At 44.6% G+C, this 17,993-nt stretch overlaps 1 protein-coding gene across 1 annotated transcript in view; it reads right to left on the reverse strand.

Annotated features, from left to right (window-relative positions):
- Nucleotides 1-6,073: 6,073 nt before the first annotated feature.
- The window catches only part of MAML2 (mastermind like transcriptional coactivator 2), a 209,759-nt gene continuing 197,839 nt past the window's right edge, over nucleotides 6,074-17,993 (reverse strand). The window contains exons 4-5 of the mRNA XM_063394523.1: nucleotides 16,550-16,661; nucleotides 6,074-10,825 (exon numbers count right to left, since the gene is read on the reverse strand). Of these exons, the coding sequence (XP_063250593.1) occupies nucleotides 9,843-10,825; nucleotides 16,550-16,661 (1,095 nt within the window). The 3' untranslated portion in view covers nucleotides 6,074-9,842. The remainder of the gene's footprint in view (nucleotides 10,826-16,549; nucleotides 16,662-17,993) is intronic.

The following is a 17,993-nucleotide window of genomic DNA, read 5'->3' on the forward strand; positions in this document are numbered from 1 at the left end:
TTGTCCATGTTAGGGATTGTTCAGCAGTATTTGAAATTGTGACCTTTATATCACTGTTTCATACTGCAGAATAACATGCTCTTCACCCATCCGATAAGAACCATCCAGCATCTTTGTGTATAAATCTGTTAGGTCATGCCTGCATTTCCCTGCTATTGTTTTAGGAGGCTCCTTCCGGTGTTTAAAGATGGGAAATATCTTCTTTAATATCTATCATCTTCCAGCTTTGAAGCTGTGCTGAACAACAGAGACAGACAAACATTTAATTCTCCCCTAATCCTTTAAATACCTTTACAAGCACATGGCGTTCACACGCTGTTAAACCCCTCTCCCGTAGCAGCTGTACATCTTCTTTTAACTCTGCCTCTAAAGCCTGCAGCTTCAGCTGGGGTGGAACAGGAGCCCGTCATCCTGTGGTGGCTGTCCTTCTGGGTGGCATGGAGAGGGATGGTTTTCCATAATAAAGAAGTCATCTGGATTGAATTGCAGATACCTAATCCTCTCACAAGGTACTCCTGTTTAGTTTTGTGAAGGGAACAAAGACATCAACTTAGACATGCTCCGGGCTGGATTTGGGTATCTCTGAGAGCTTCTGATCATTCCTGTGATTAGCAAGCCTGATCTGGTAACTTTAACACAAAAGTGCAAGCACAGGATCAAAATCTTTTTCTTCAGGAAGGGGAGCTGAGAGAGAAGATTTCTTTAACTTCACTCCCCAGGAAAACATCTGAAGGAGCACACATGAAGCTGGGACAAACCCATCTCTCTCAAGCCTCCTACCATTTTTTTTATGGTGTAGGAGCAGAGTGGGATTTGAATAGTTGCGTTACAGGGTGGGAAGTGGGCTGGGATGCATTGCTCTTCACATGAATTGGTAAGTATTCACTTAAGCCCCACAATTTTTTCCCCCCTTTTCTTCCTCAATATGAGAACTTTTCACTTGTTTTCAATATTTTTGCTGCCTTTCTGTGAGGACTCACGAAGACATTTCATCTGTCCTACTGGCTGAAGACAGATAGCCACACCAGTATCATTTCTGACAGCTTCTGACAGGTCTGAGGACCTTCAGATCCCATATCCTCCTCACACAGCCCATCTTCATATTATCCTTCCTGTTAAAAAATTCTACCTGGCATCTAACCTGAAGCCATGGTTTCTTGGCCTGTAGAGCTCATTATGGAATATACCAAATCTTTTCCCCTGGCAGCAGTGATTTCCATTCAAAGACTCTCTTTCCTATTCCCACTCAAATCTCCTCTTCTTCAGGATAAAGAACCTTCCTTCTTCTCTCTATATTTTCTAGACTTCTGTTCATTTGCATTGCTTATTTCTGCCTGGACTATATCGTATTTCCAGGGTGGCACTGTCCTACAAGCTAAAATCTGAGGGCCAGACATGGTCATTTAGATCAATGTAGGCATGGGAGCTGGGCTTTGGGCTCCTTATCGAAAATCTTGCCTTTTATCAAAGGCTGTAAAAGCCTGGTGAAAGCATTCTCTGATGAAAGCTTAGATAATTTAATAAAAAGTAGCATTTCTGGAGCTAATCTGTCATCCAAGTGCACAGCTACGTTGTGCTGCAGTGTTGGTGGCCATTGGAAAATTTTTCTTTATTGCACATTCTCACTTGCTGAAAGCTAAAACTGATCTAATAGCAGGAGGCTTTGGAGGCACAGTAAAGTGTATAAAAAAGACTCAATTCTAATTTTTTTTTTTTAAGAAAAGCAAAAGGGGAAGCCAAAATAGGCCACTACTGAGGGTTAAAAAGACAGATGTAACAAAAGACTATTTCTGAGGTTTTATGATGTTTTGTGCACTTGAGTCACTTATAAAAAGTCTATATTCAATGCTGAGAAACTAATGGAATGCTCTTCATGAAGGGTTTTTTTAATTCCATTTTTTAAATTATTTACTTCTTTAAACAGTGCTATCTCATCTGTTGAAAGCTTCTCTTTGTAACCTTCTAAAGCACTACAGATATTTTCTGTGAGAAGGTTTTAAACTCCTCAGTATAAACAGATGGTCTATTGGTATTTGTATGTCAGAAGCCAGCAGTTTATATGGTAAAACACACTAGATTAAATCTTTGGCATTGGAGGGAAAGTTAATGAATAAGATTGTCACGTGATGGCTTTACTCTACTAAGATCCACATAATTAATCAAGACCAGTGTGGCTATAATAATGTAAGGATGCCATGTAACTATGGGTAAACTCTTGGTTAGTGGATTTGTTACTTCAATGAAGGGAAAAGTTGGCTCTCAATGAGTGTTATGCATGAAATCCTGATTTTAGCTGTACTAATGCAGTTAACTTGTGGCTCACATGTGAATGGGGATGCCACGTAGCCCTGCAGCTTTGATCTGCCTTTTGGAAACACCCATGGGGTTCCTACCTCTGCTGTAGACATACTGTGAGCCTGGTTATCCAACAGACCAAGGCTAACACGTTCACACTGAGGAAATCAGTGAGAATACAATGGGTTTCTGTACACCCATTTGAATTTGCTGTAGAGTCAGGTTATTCATAGAGGTACTATGAATAACATTATGCTAGTTACAAGTCTTGCTGAAGGACAAGTAACAGAGAAAAAAAGCACAATCCTTAAGCGAAGAAGGAACTCAGAAAAGCAATAAACATTCCTTGGTGAAGCTGTTGTGTAGATTCACAAAGGGTTATATTGCCCAATGCATGTATTCTTAGATTTTCTTCAATATTTACCTTAAAGACATTGCTAAATTTGAGGAATCAAATAATATGGCATGCACATTCTGACATCTCTTTTTAAAAACTGCACTTTGGGAAAACTCATCAGCTTCCTTCTGAAATAAATTTGAAAAGATGCAGCCAAATTACTGAGTCCCCACATAAGTTTTTCCTTGAAAAAGTTAGATGTCTTTCACTGATGGAAATTTCATTGACATAGGGATTATATTTATACATTAACCTGACTGTTATGTGAGCCCACTTGTTCATGAAATCAGGTCTTTGAACTAACCCTATAGGCAACATCTACAAGAAGGAGCTTTCCATATCAGATCCTTAAACAATACTATAATAATTTCTAATAAATATTTCTCAGCAGCTGGTACTCTAAGACTTCTTTAGGAACTGATTTAATGTTTTAAAATAAAATTTTAGGCCTCTAGATTTGAACTTCCTTGTTGTATTTAGAGGCCAGGTAGAGCACAAAAAGCCATTTGAATAGATTCCCTGGTTTTATTTTCACCATGACACTCCAACATAATGGTGTCAAGGGTAAATCTTGCCCTTACATGATGTTCATTGACCTTCACAACAACCAGAAACTTGACCTTTCATCTCAAATTGATATTGAGGGATAGGTTTTGCCATCAGATCTGTTAACTTCAACAGGAGTGTGTGGATGTACCTGTACTCAGTATTTCACCCAAACACTTCACAGCACCACAGGGTTTTACCAATGTTCCTGGGCAAGAAGGATAAAATAGAGCAACTGTGTCCCGTCAGACAAGGCAGATCAGTCAGCCAGAGTGAAAACATGTCTGGCAGCCCTCCAAAAAAATGTAGATAGAGCATCTTTGTTGTCTGAATCCGTGTACAGGAACGCACGACAGGTCTGGGGCCTGGTGAGCTCAGCAGGCACACGGCAGCTCAGCCAGGCGGGGCTTTATCCCCGCTGCTCCGGGAGGCTCAGGCTGCCCCTGCCACGGCGTGTCCTGAGGGTGCTGGGGCAGCTCAGGCACACGGCACACAGCAACACGAGATCCACGCGTGTCCACCCACACGTCCTTGCTGCCTGCTCACCCTGCAGCACACAGGAGGCTGAGCCATTACGGGAAAAACATTCATTTACGCTTTGGCTCTTTTAAAGGAGCTCCTTGCAATGAAAATGCCAGTTTGCCAAATGCTATTTCATGTTGAGTTTCTTTTGTTTGTTTTGGTTTTGGCTTGGGTTTGATTTGCTTAGCTTTGTTTTTGTTTTTGTTTTGTTTTGTTTTTGTTTATGTTTTTCAGTTTTGTTTGACTTTGGTTTTGGTTTTTTAAAGATGAAATTTCTAAGTCCTAATCAACCTGCTTTTTTCAGCTCTCCTGACTTTTTTCTGGACCCAGAATGGCTAATTTAAAAGTTAGGATGAAGTAAGCTTTTACCATGGTTGGAACTTTTATTGTGGCGGGAGGAATCCTGTCCGTGTCATCCCTGTCCCTGCAGCTGCCAGCCCTCCCTGCTGCCGTGGGAGGGAGCAGCGCTCTTGGCTGTGCTGCCCGAGCTGGTGGTGGTTCCCACCAAGTGACTGGGATGCAGTGGGAAAGGTCAGCCCTTGCCTGGGCCTGGTGCAATTCCTGCTGTGCTGCATCTGGCCAGGCAGGGAAAATATTCACTGCCACTCCTGTCTCACATCCCCTGCACGTGGCCTCCCTGGCTACATCGCCCTGGGCACAGGACACAGGCCCGGGGACACTTTCTGGCACAGAAGCCATGGGGCGCAGGGTGACTGGATTTTATACTGTCTTATCCCTCTTGTCCTGCACCCACAGGGGGAATGGCTTTTGGTCGTGAGTATTATAGGAGGGTGGTCATGGCCTCCAAGCACCACCAGGGATTCAGAGCTCGGTGGCACAGACAGCCATGCTCCAGGGACAGGGAAGGCTCCTAGGCTGCTTTTCAAGCTCCCTGACAAAGATGTACGCTCTGCAGGTGGGCAGCAGCCCTGCCTGAGGCTCCCGCATTCTGCCTGCCTTGCCTTTTGCCTTTACAGCTGAGATAGACAAAGACACACCTTTAAGGCATGAGTTTCTTGATCTGTTTCAGATTTACCTTTGGGTGAGTGGAACTGTGCCTCATGCCACTTCCCTGAGTGCAAGGGAAGTGATTTCTATCACCCGGAAATGCTGAAGTGAGGAGAGAGCCACACACCTCCTGGGCACCTCCTTGCTTCAGCATGTGCACCCAGGATCAGGAGTGTGGGCACAGCCACTGCAGTGGGACACTTGAGTGTCTGTCTTCATCCTCCCCCATCCCTCCCGTGAAAGCACCAGATGCCACGACAGGACAGAAGAGCCATTTGTGGGTAGGAATCAGATACACTGGAGGGACCGAGTAACATAAGCGAAAAAACCCTGCAAGGGCAGCAGCCAGCAGAGCTGGTGCTGTGAGGGTCAGCCAAGGGAGGTGCCTTCCTGCTTACCCTGTAGAGGAAGGTGAGCAGATAGGGACCAAAAAGGTGGATGTGCTGCTTGGCAGTCCATCGCCACCACCACCAGCAGTGAAGCAGTTAAGATGTGGGGAGCCCTTTTTTTTCCTACATCTGAAAATAGCACAAGGCAGCCTTTGAGCACAGGCAGCGATGTGCTGACATTTGTCCCTTCGAAACATCCCCTCACCGCCCCTCCTGCTCGGTTCTTGGGGCAGGAAGAGCCGCCCACTTGGAGATGGAGCCCGGAAAGCCTCTCGAGGAACGGGACACTTCCTCAGGGCTGACCTTCTAAAAATAGCCTGGTAGGGATGAATACTCGTGTGAAACAGCCTGCAACCCAACGTGATGTTGTACATGCTGGAATCTCCATAGGCTAGAAGGAGTTGTAATGTGAAGGAGGCAAGGAGGCAAGGAGGAAAGGAGAAGCCAGCGGTCTGATGTCTGGCTTCTCATTAGGGGTCTCTGACAGTGAGGGGAGTGGGGCAAATATTTCCAGGGTATGATCCAGGGCAGCACATAGGCTTGGGGACCTAGCCAGTTCTCTTGGGGTAGCTAACTCTTGGGGGTACACAGTTCTCAGCTTTAATTTTTGCAGGATCCCAGAGCAAATTGCTCTGCTGCAAGATTCCATCAATACATTGACCAGGAGCTAAATGAGCATTTTTTGGTTAACTATTATTGATTAACCCTTTCTGGTATTGAAACTGTGTCTTCAGTCAGTAAGAAAATATCACAGCTCTCTGGCAAAGAGACAGGCTGAGCTCCTGACACATGTTCATTGTTCTCACCCTCCCCCCTCCTAAAATATCACCATAATTTTAATTTACTTAGATGAATGAGCAGTTGACTAAACAGACATTCAATATAAAATTCATAGTAAGAAAAGAGACACTTGGGATAATTTTGATTGATTTACTTGGCAGAGTTTTGATAGCTACTGAAAAACATACTATTCATGTTTAGGTGAAAAATAAATGGAGTCAAATAAGTGTCACTGCATAGTACTAGGAGGTATATACAGCCACATGTAAAAATGCATAAACACAAACACTTCTGTACAGCAACTTTTCTTTTCAGTCTGTATAGAGAAACACTGGTTTATAATATGGGGAAAATATAAAGCAGACATACATGCAACAAGGACATGACAGTTACATAGGTCCCACCTGCCTCCCAACAGCTGAAATAACAATAATAACAATAATTATAATAATAAAAGCCTTTTTCGGGGAAATATTTTGAAACCTGGAATGTTTTCATGTTGAGGTTTCCAGAGAGCTTCAGATGTGAAATATATCTGAAGGTGATTTAAAGGCTTGATTCAAAGCCCTGTGAAGGCAATGGAGAAACTCCATTGGTTTCAGTGAGCTTGGGGTCAGACCCAGCTCTATTTAACCATGATCCCATTCTGCCCTCCCCCAAATCCCAAAGTTGAAATCTGCAGATAAAAATAAACAATCATATCATACAAAACTTTGTATATAGAATACAAAAGGTAACAGTTGACTTTTTGTATAAAATACAACTTTTTGATAGTATATTTATTTCACATATGTATAAATATAACCCAAATAATATGATTTTTATTATTCCTACCAAAATATTATTACTTTTTGTTGTTGTTTTTACAAAAGTTTACAAAACAAATAATTATTTATATTTACAACCCAATACTGTGAAGAGTGCCCAGTCAGTGATGAAAAATAGACTTTAAGGGTAGTGCACTTAGCCATTGCAAAGAAAGAAATAAAAAGATACTAGCTCCATTCAGATACAAGTGTTCTGAAGAAATGATACTGGATTCAAGTTTTGGTTGCAAGAGTCTTTCACAAGCTCATATTTCAAATGCATCAGGCATATATATACAGGACTGGAAATGGCCTCGACCTTTTTTGAATTTACTGAAGACAGGATGTAATTTTGCGCCCAGGGATGGCACTCACAGCCCAGTGTCTTTTGCACTCCAGGCTGTGGGCAACAGGACAACACTGAGCATTGAGTCCACCACTGCATGATATCATAGAACCATAGAATCATAGAATATCCTGAGTTGGAAGGGACCCACGAGAGTCATTGAGTCCAACTCCTGACTCCTTGGGACCAGCTCCTCAGCTGAACAATTTTTTTTACATCATTTGAGGATCTGGAAATTAGTCTGGCCTCAATACAGAAACCAGTGGTGGCTTTTTCAATGGCATGTGAGGGTAGTTGAAGTTACCAGACTACAATGCCCATTGCTCATGATGATACTAACTCTCGGCCTTGGCCTCAGTGGCGTCCATTGCAGTTGTCTGTTCCTACCAGAGCGCTGGCAGTCACTGCTGACCTGCCAGTGCACAAGGAGTGTGTGAGGCAGATAAGCCAATCTTCCTTTCACTTCAAACTCATGCAGCTACTACTTCAGTCTAGTTTTGCACAATTTATACAGGACACATTTGTTACATCGCATCTCTATCTCTCCAGGCTTAGGTGGGACCCCAGTGGCCTGAGCTGAAAAGCTCTTCAAAGACTTGGAAAAACTTGTACTGGCATATCAAAGGAACTGCATGCACCCCAGCCAAAACTGGGGAGAAGAGGGAGCTTTCTGGGCAGCTGAGTCACCACGTTACACAATGCAGGGGTGTGCAGTGATCACTGGCTGGGTTGGCAGAAGGGACTCTTCAGCAGGCTTTCTTGTCCCTCTTATTTCTCTGGGAATGAAGAACCTCAACTGGCACATCTAACTAAATGCCCATGTTACACCTTTTGTGGAGGTGCAGGTGCTTATTTGTGTGATGATGCTTCTTGAAACATCCTGAAAAATTGTGCCTATTTGAACTGACAGGGTGAAATGACTGGAAAAGCCTTATTAAAACCTCTTGCAAGAAGTAGGTCAGATAAGTGCAGAGGCTATTGTCAAATAGTCTACTCATCCCACTGCCACTAACAAGGATGAATAAAGCACTTGCATGGGCTGAGCAATGCCTCTTGGCACCAAGGCATGCAAACGTAGGCATTGTATTCCTTTGCCAGATCTAGTTTTAGCTAATTCAGAGGAGGCTGTGAAACACATTGCACCACATCATTTGAAAGAACAGCATTTTCATTTGAATTGCAAGATCTGTTCTCATCTGTGAATCCTGTCTGAATCGCTGTGGAGCTGCTTTATAGTGACATAGCATATCCTTCTGATGCCATTACTGACCAAGTCCATAGCAAAAAAATTTACTATAGTCAAGACTATTCCCTGGCAGGTGTGGGACAGCCTGTATCCTTACTGCTCTGCTCCCTTAGCCTTCAAGGCAAGGTGGCTGCAAAGTGCTCATGGGACTGATCCTTGCCCCGGGATATCTTCCTAGTGATGCAAGAAATTGCTCAGGGCAATATTAGCTGGTCCATCCCCAAACCCAGAACAGATGATTGAGTCCAGTGCCCAGAAATAATCCCCAGAACTGTTTCATGTACAAGCACAGATGTGGCCAATGGAGCCTCCTGCTGTGAGTTATAATTGATGTGCTTGCTAGTTTCAGGGGCAGAGCCTCTTGTACTCCAGACAGAGGCTGTGGGGACCTGGGCCATCACCAGAACTCTTTCAACTCCCCCTATATGGCAAAGGAGAAAATAGGATGAAACCAAAATGCTGTGCAATCAAAATGGCAGCTTCCCCCCAGGCAGGTAGATGAGGGAATTTTTTCTGGGCTAAACATGTTTGAGAGAAGAAGAGCAGTCTGAATTACCGGATCAATACTCGCCATGATTTTAGATGAAAACGAGGACAGTGGCTTAGCTGAGCCACTTTAGGGTTTTGCCCTCCTCTAAGCTGGACTGGGAGAGTAGTCTGGGTCAAATCATGAGCACCCTTCTCACTCAAGTTTCTATTAAGTCACTGTGGTCCCTGGGGAAGGGCAAGCTGGCAAAGTGAGGATCCTGAGTTTTGGTAGTAGTTTATCTCATGTTTCCCTCAATGCCCAGAATGACTGTGCTGCTGGCAGAACAACAGCATCCTCTGATACTCGCTGCAAACACTGATGAAAGGGAGAACACAAATGCTAGAGCACACTGAGTAGCACGCTGGATGATCTGTTTCCTTCTTCCCTTGGATGAGACCACTTACCCTGCTGTGTGCTACAAAAGGTACAGGGTGTATAACAAAATCATTGGGAAAGCAAATGTAAGTTTGTACTGTGCAGAAGTAAACAGTTTTTGTAACAGCATGAGATTTACACAGGGCTTGATGCTGTCAGGGCTGAGCAGTCCCAAGGAAATTAAGGGCTGTGAACACGATGACTGAAGAGCTGTGGACCACTTGGGGTTTTACTTGCACTCAGAGAAATGATGTTCCTTCCACATCCCATACCACTGTCTGGTGCTTCCATGGGTGGGAAGCTGAACATATTTTTTTCCTGGAGCCCCTCTGAGAAGAACCAATGAGTTTGCAATGGGCTGGGCAGAGAGGAACAGACCCTTCACATGTTTTCACTCCTTTGTGGCAGGCAGGAATATCACTTACACTGTCACTTCAGTCTTGTTCCTAGAGCTGCTCTTCAAACAGGGCAGTTGCTCTGTTTTGTATTTTAAAGGACAGCCCAGTTACTGGAGTGTAAATTAATAAAGCATGTTGTTGGCATCTAAAGAGAAAGCTAATGTCCTTGCTGCCTCTTCATCTGCTTCCCTCTTGGTATTGTCACTTATGAGTGGTTCCCTAAAATTTCATCGAGGTTGATGTCTTTCATCCAGTCATCATTACCAGGTTCTGTTTTCAGTAAGGAATCTATAAAATCCGAGTCACTGTTGAGCGCAGGTCCTATACTGTCCCCTTGCTGGTTCAGAAAGTCAAACGCTAGGTCGTTACCGTGGTCACTTCCTTGGTAAGCCCGCGAGGTTTGGTTGGTACTTGTGAAACCGGTCGATGGCAGAGACGACGGCGGTGTCATACTTGTTCCTGGCTGATTCAAGGTAGGCACAGTCTGTCCTCTCAGCTGATTGGGTCTTATGCTGAGCCCTCGTAGTGAGCCAGCAGATTGTCCATTTAGAGTCTGCTGCATTTGGTTTAGAGGGGGCCTCATTGGGACTCCCGCCGTTAACTGGTTAGGAGGTGCCAATGCACGCTGAGGAAAATGCTGGTTGCCAACGTTGCGCTGCAAAGACTGGTTAGGATATGGAGTGCCGGTGGGGAAACGGACCCCGGCAGGTTTCAGTGCATCCTGCTGCTTCACTGCAGCCTCCTGTGGGGCCCAGCTCTGGGCATTGGCAGTGGCCGTGATCATCACGTTGGCCGGCCGTTGAGCAGGGATACCTGTCGCTCCGTGGGTCAAGCTTGGCCTTACTTGCTGAGAGCTGACCACTGACCCCGTCCCAAAAGCCACCCCATTGTTCCCCTGTGTCATCGTTTGCTGCCGGGACACCAAGGGGTTATTCTGACTGGGCAGAACTTGATTTTGGTTTCTGTGTGGCTGCATTTGGTTCATTCCTGAAGTCACATTGTATGTGCTTGGTTGGTTGCAAGGAAGGTTCCCGTAGCAGCCCATACTCCGAGCAGCAGGAACAGAAGGCATTCGGGTTCCAGCAGGGGTGGACATGAGGCTGGAGCTCTGGGGCATGATGCTGTGAGTTGAAATTGGGTTGGATAAGGACATGTTGTTGGAGCTCATGCTCACAGCTGGCGAACCACCTGGAAAAGAGAAAATGGAAGTGTTACAACAAGCATGACTGCATCAGTGTGTGGTGTCATTCAAATACCAACAGCTGAAAAATCCAGTTTTCTATGAGCAGAGTTTCTTGAAGAAGAAACTTTGCTCTAAAGAGCACTTACATGAGCTTGCTCAAGGCCTTGAAGATGCCTATCATCCAAAGGGTGGTTTGGTCAATATTAAGCCACCTGTGGTCTTTCCCTCCCTTCAGAGGAGAGCACATGAGCCAAAACTGGTGCTCATTGTAAGAGAAATGTTGGAGCAGGGAAGGACAGACAGAACCACTGGGCAGGAGAGAAGACTTTTCTGCCTTCCCCTACAGAAGCACTAGACAGGACAAAACCTCTCTAAGTGATCAGAGATCAAGAACTTTTCTTCCTTACAGGGCATGGCTCATCCTGAGACAATGGGGAGTGAGAGCCACTTTCATCAGGCTCCTTTTCCACCCTTCTTAGACACCTACAGCAGCAGTATCCATCCGTTTTTGGGAATGCCTGTCCCAGATGACAGCAGGAGCCAAGACTGCATCTCACACATTTGCAGCCATATGACAGGAGCTCAGCCTAGCCTGTGACGTGCCTGTCCTCCTGTGTGGTGGCTGAGCAGGCATGAGGACATGACAGAGCTGTGCCTGGTGAGCCCCACACATGCCCTTTCTAAACCCTCTTTCCAGCTGGGCTGTGGCTATTTGCCCCTGCAGAAACAGACTTGCCATGAGGGAACCACACATGCCATGCCAGTGCTTGCTGCACCAGAACATCCCTTTTTGTGCATCAGAAAACTGCAAGTTATGAGCTGGCATGAATTTATCACTCCTGGCTGATTCTGCCCAATGGAGGATTTTCCTGTACTTGACATCTGCCAATGGATGACAAGAAGCAAGGATTTTCTTGCCTTTAACCACCAAACCTTGATGAGCTCACAAGCTCACTTCTTTGGCTACACAGTCTCTATTTTGAGGCCACAGTAGGTAATTTATACCGTGAAGGCTGAGTGCTTATGCAGTGCAGGACTGAATTAATCCCTGGGAGACTGTGGTATTTAAAAATACCAATCACTTTTTATACACAGCCAGTGTAGATGGCACTGTGGAGAACCCTCTCTGCACACAATCAGCTGCTCCATAGTGTAATTCCCTTTGCTGCTGTTCCTTCCAGTACAAACCCTACAAGAAGCACAGCTCGAAAAAGTCAGGTTCAAGGCAAATGAAAGGAGATGTTTCTTCACACAATGTGTGGGTCAGCCAAGGAAATCTGGCACAGTACAAGCTAAATTCTCACACCTCTTTGGGTGGCCCCCAAAGTGTGAGAAAAGCTGTCAAATGAGCTTGCTACCAAGGTACCTCTGCATTTCAGGAATTCTCTGAGCCTTTCCCAGAGGAGGAACAAGGAGATTTGCTGTTTCATAGGGTGCAACTAACAGCAGTTGAGCATGAGGCATCATACATGATCCTTCATACAAGTGGCAAAACCAGATGGAATTTGACTAACTTCAGCTTCATCACCAAATCTTACTATATATTGTTCTGTGTGAATAATTTTATTACTTGGTCCATCATAAATTTCTTCCTACTACACAGGTGCTTCAAGACTGTATCATGCTTGTAGCATTCTCCAAACGCTTCAGTCTGTGTGTGGCATGTTTTCCAGTCCTTTGGTTCTTTGGAGCTCCTGTCAGAACTTCACAGTTTTTGACATTCAGTTTCAGAGCTGTACATCATAGCTGGCCACAGTAATAACTTTTGCACATCTCTAATGTGGATGTAAAGTAAGCTCTATTTTTCCAGTTCAGCATCACCTCAGACAATGTTTGCATATCTGGTTACAATCACACAGCCTGCTCACAGTGATATCTGGAGACCTGTCGGCCATTTCCTTTTGAGCTATGTTAATTTTGTGTCACTCAGATTTCTTAACCCAAATAGGCAGTAAGAAATCAGATGCTTTAACAGACATAATCTGAACAACTATTGCCTTTAAGTTGTGGTTTCATTGAAAGAGATACTATGCAAGTTTGAAAAAATTCTTCTAACATCAGCCCATGTTGCTTGAAATTAATTACATCTTCCCTTTCCTAGATTCTTTATTATTTGGGCTGTATCTGCTCCCCAGCAGTTTTGCTGAGCTCTGCATTAGGCTACTAGGGCTGCAACTACCTACTTAGTCTTTTAATTTTTATCATGGCATTAACAGTCTCCCTGGGAGTTTCATGACTAAATAAAAGCTGACACTAAGAATTTCGAGAGCCTCTCAGCCAGCTCTTTTAAAACTCTTTAAGACAAGTCATGGGCATACATATTTAAAAAGGAATGTTCCTATGTTTAAGAACAGCTGTTTAATATACTGTTCCTGTTGAAATTTCACTATAATGATGTTCAGCTCCCACAGACTTGAACCAAAGAAAAAAATTATACATTTCTGCCTTTTCTGCATTATTTTTATACTTATGCTATTTCCATTTAGTAATGAATGCAAAGGATTGTTTTCCTTAAGCACTTAAAAAATAACTCTTCCAAATCATTATTCACACTGAGTATGACTCCACCACCAGAGTGCTTGTACCAAATCAATATAAACATAAGATACCTAAATTAGGGCACTCCTGAAGGCAGCCTGCTCCACAAACAGGCTCTAAGTCAAAGACACTTGACTGTAGAGGATCTAATTATCCTAAGAATTATGCGTTCCTATCTTAAGCACCTAAATTCAGTCCTTGAGCAGCCCGTGGGACAGGATATGCTGTGGGGAGTCCACCTGGTTTTAGCCCAACAAGGACAATCACATTCCCGCAATCAGTGCTCAGCTGACAACCCCATGATTAGCCCCATCTTCGGCTTTGCTGGTGTGTTTTGTGTTTTTGGAACTACTGTAACATCTCCTATGAAGACAGGCAGAGAGAGTTAAGTTGGGAGAAGAGAAGATTCTGAGGTGATTTAATACTTTCCTGAAGTACCTGAGGACAAGAGACACAGAGAGGGACTTTTTACAAGGATATGCAGTGACAGGACAAGGGAGAATGACTTTAAAATGACAGAGGATAGGTTTAGATTAGACACAGGGAAGAAATTTACTCAAGCATGGTGAAAAACCAGACTAGTGAAAGAGTTGGGAATGTCCCATGCCTGGAAGTATTCAAGGCCAGGTTGGCTGGGGCTCTGACTAACCTGGTCTAGTGGAAGGTCTCCCTGCCCATGGCAGAAGGTTTGGAACCAGATGATCTTTAAGGTCCCTTCCAACCCAAACCTTTCTGTGATTCTGTGATCTTTCTGCAGGGGTGATAGGGACGGGGCCCTGATTTTTTGCTCCCTTGAGCCCATGTTAAAGGGGAGGAATGGTACACGATTCAATGACATTTCAAAAGCTCTGGAACAGCAAGCTGGGGAGAGGTGATTCTCTCCCTCCAGCTGAACTACAAGTTTGTAGAGTCGCTTCATTGCCACTGGGATGAAGCCCCTCCTGGGGTGACCCTGCCAGCTGTTGAGCAGACCCCAAGGCTGCCATCACGCTGCTCCTGCAAATGCTACACTTTTTAAAGAACACAAGGGTTTTGGAAGGGGCTGTACTTGTTGCCAAAGGATGAAGCTTCCTCTTTCTTTGTTTTGCTATTTTTATGCTTTTATTTTTAACGCAAGTATTTTCCATTCTTATTTCTTCCAGATGGGAAGAAATGCCTTCCCCAGAAGCACTGTGTACAGCAGCTGGGCACCCCAGGCTGCAGCAGTTCAGAGAAACAGCTTTCCTACCAGATTCACCTGCCCTTTTCTTGGGGGTTTCTTGCCACGCCATGGCACTGTGGGGAAAAGTACAGAGAAATAGAATGCTTAACCAAGTTTCTCCAGCCTGTACAATTTTATTTAGCTTTGTGTTTCTTTTTCCCTGATCTGAGCAAAGCTATTCCCAGAAAAAGGGAACAGTTTCCCTACTATTACTCCCTTATGCAAGAGTTTCCTAATCTCTCCATCTGGTAGCTTAGCTGGAAGCTCCCAGAACAGCCCTTTCTCCCAGGCTCGCCTGAAAGGCTGCCGTCCTCCTGGGGCTCACTCAGCAGGGACTTGAGGTTTGAATGGACAAGTGCTGCCATTCCCACATGTTTCAAACCAAGGAGATGGGACTCCAAATACCACAAGGCTGGCAAAGAGTCCATCAGATTAACAACAACAAGAGCCGCCCATTACAATGGTGATCTGCTCACTTTGGAGCCTTTCAGACATGTGGCTGCACTCACTCCCATTTTCTCTCTCAGGCTAGAAATGGATTGTTTTTAAGTAAAAGCCAAGAGTCTCAGTTAATCATCTGATTCCAGGAACAAACCTTTAAACAACACACCAAATCCCAAGATTCCCCAGAAAAATGTTGGGGTTGCCAAAGCATTTATTTTGTGAGTACAGGAGGTATCAAGCCAGTGAGTAGGGCCCTCACCATGGGCTATTACACTGGGATGGTTGAGCCAGTTTACTGGAGAAGATTAACACCCAGGTCCATTAGAAAGCAGCAGTTTCCAGGTTGCAGCAAGCTTATCACTGCTAGAATTTGTAAGCAGAGCAAAGGAGTGCATGAAAGCTGCTTGAGCAGCCTGTCCTGGCCATCCCTACAGAGCCGGGCTGGGGGTCCCACACAGCCAGCAGATTGGGCAGAGGGGTGGCATGTGAGTAAGCTGCACTTCAGAGATCATTGAAACAGCAACAGAAGCTGAAAAAGGACAGGTAAGAAGGAAAGACTCAGATAACTGGCTGAATCTGCAGAGCCAACAGTTATGGAAAAACAAACAAACAAAACCGTTTTCTTTTTCCTTAGCATGTTGCATACAAAAATATACTAGAAGGCAGAGGATCCTTTTTATACTTACATGCACAGACACTTTTGCAGTATAAGGAACATGCTTTGGTCCCATCTGCTGCATTTCCCCCACCTCCTCTCTCCTCAGCATTTTTTCCTTACTCTGCCTTTGCTCTCTGAGTGGCCTTCAGCCAATCAGCAAGGTGAGCTGTATGAAAGCCAAACAAGCAATCCTGTGCTTCAAAAGCTGGACTCTCCAAGGTGGTCAGGGCACAAGAGCTGAAGCAAAGGACTAGTCCTGAAGTGTTGGGCATTTCCTGCCCTGGGCAGTTCTGGCAGAAAGCAAGGGCTTTTACTCTACTGTTTGACTGATCTGTTGAAATGCTGCTTGTAGAGCAGCACTAAGGCCACGACCACAGCCGATTGGACAGACCAAAAGTACCACCCATGATGGTGCCATGTGGGATACTTAAAAATCTGTATGAGGCTCCTCACACTGTACATGAATTGCCATTTGAAGGGAAGGGTGGTTCTCATCTCAGTCTCTGAACCAAAATGCACCACATATATGAGAGAAGCATCTGAACACAGTGAGGTTGCATGGTCAAGAGGACATCTCTGCATCAAGTATTTCAGTGCACATCTGCCCCAGATAGTGCTAAGGGGAGGGGTACCAACCCTTCCTTCCCCATGTCTGAGAGAGGTGGTATCAGCGTGGATGAAGCACCAGATCATACACCAGCACTGCTCAGTGGTGCGGGACAGTAAGGGAAATAGCACAGCCACCATCTGCTGCCTCTGTGGTGATGGAAGCAGATATCCAGAAAACCACGCCCCAGTCATCCCATGCATTCATGGCTCTTACAGGTGCTCTTCCAGCTGAATGGAAGGCAGAAAGGAAAGAGTTGCATTGAGCCCATGGCTACTTACCAGGATATTGGTTTGCTTGTTGCATGTTGACCACATTCCTTCTTTGGTCTTTGTAATCTGGTGGTGGTCTTGTCAAGTGTCTGTTCAGCTGGTCTTGTGGAGTTATTTTCTCCTAGAGGATTAGAGTAGAAATACATTAGTTTGCTTTTCTTTATGCTTTCCTGGCTCTGTATTTTGCCAATGTCATTCTTTTCTCATTATGTATAGAACTGAAGTATTTCTTCCTTTCGCCCTGTCTGGTGCACAGTAGAATCACTTGTGAAATTGTGCCATCACCTACTGAAGTCTATATGGAAATCTTTTTGCTGGTTGCATTGTGTATGAGTCTGGTTCACCTTTCTTCTCAGCCTCTGGGAACAATGGCCATGTCTGCACTGCAGTACAAAGTGTATTCCAATTTCAGCTTGTCATCCCCATCCACAGCCATGACCATCCCTCTCCTCACTCTGTCTTCCTACACTGGAGGGGTGACCACAAAACCCAGAAAAATCCTTGCTTTTTGCTCCCCCAGCTCTCCTCAGTGGGGATACCAGCAGGACACATGATTTAGCAAGGATGGTGCTGGGCTGGCTGTTTTCATGCCATTCAACATTGCCCTGTGCTTCCCAGTACATGTGCAAGACTGTCCTTCCTCTTACATTGGGAGTACAAGAACTGGGGCAAGGACAGCAGGGAAAGACTGCAGAAAAAATATTAATTGGGAATTTTGTTTTTTATTTATTTTGAGCTCGCAGGGCTCAAAATGTCTCTGGTGAGAGGAAGATAAAAATCCAAGTCCTTGAACTGAGATCTGACTAACTGCTCTGTGCTCATAAAGATCTAGAAAGAGCAGGCACCAGAATCAATGATCATCATCAGTGTGATTTGATGCCTCCAGAGTGCTACTGCTCACTCATGAGACATGGCTCCTTGGGATATGTGTCCCCATGGCAGGAAATTGTGAGTTTGGTGCACATGTGCCTTTACTGGACAGCTGCTGGGACGGCATCACACCTCTTTTGCAATGTGCACAGATTTTGTGTTCAGCTGCCAGAATGGCAAACCAGCTTGTCAGTGTGAAAGAGTCAGGCCCTGGCTGATGATGCAGGGCTATTGGAGTAATTTGGGGATAATCTGCCTAAAAATAGCATGCACATGGACCTTCTAATGAAAAGTTTGTATTTTCTTCTCCCAGGAGCACTTAAAAACACTGGGAGAAGAGCCTTTCTTGTGTTATTTAGGCATTTCGACAATTCATGATGGGAGTGAGGGGTCTGATTAAGATTTGTAAGGTTTGTTTTTATATCCTGCTCAGCTTGAATCCTTGTAAAGAAGACAGACACCTAGGAAATCCCTGCAATTCATGTAAAAACTGTAGGCAAGCTTTATGTGTATTTCTATGTACACAATACAGAAGCAAAGCCAAGCTGATTAAATTTCCATTTTATTTAATAGAAGATATTTG

This window comes from Prinia subflava, chromosome 3, assembly GCF_021018805.1.
Source record: "Prinia subflava isolate CZ2003 ecotype Zambia chromosome 3, Cam_Psub_1.2, whole genome shotgun sequence".
In the NCBI taxonomy this organism is placed as follows: Eukaryota; Metazoa; Chordata; class Aves; order Passeriformes; family Cisticolidae; genus Prinia; species Prinia subflava.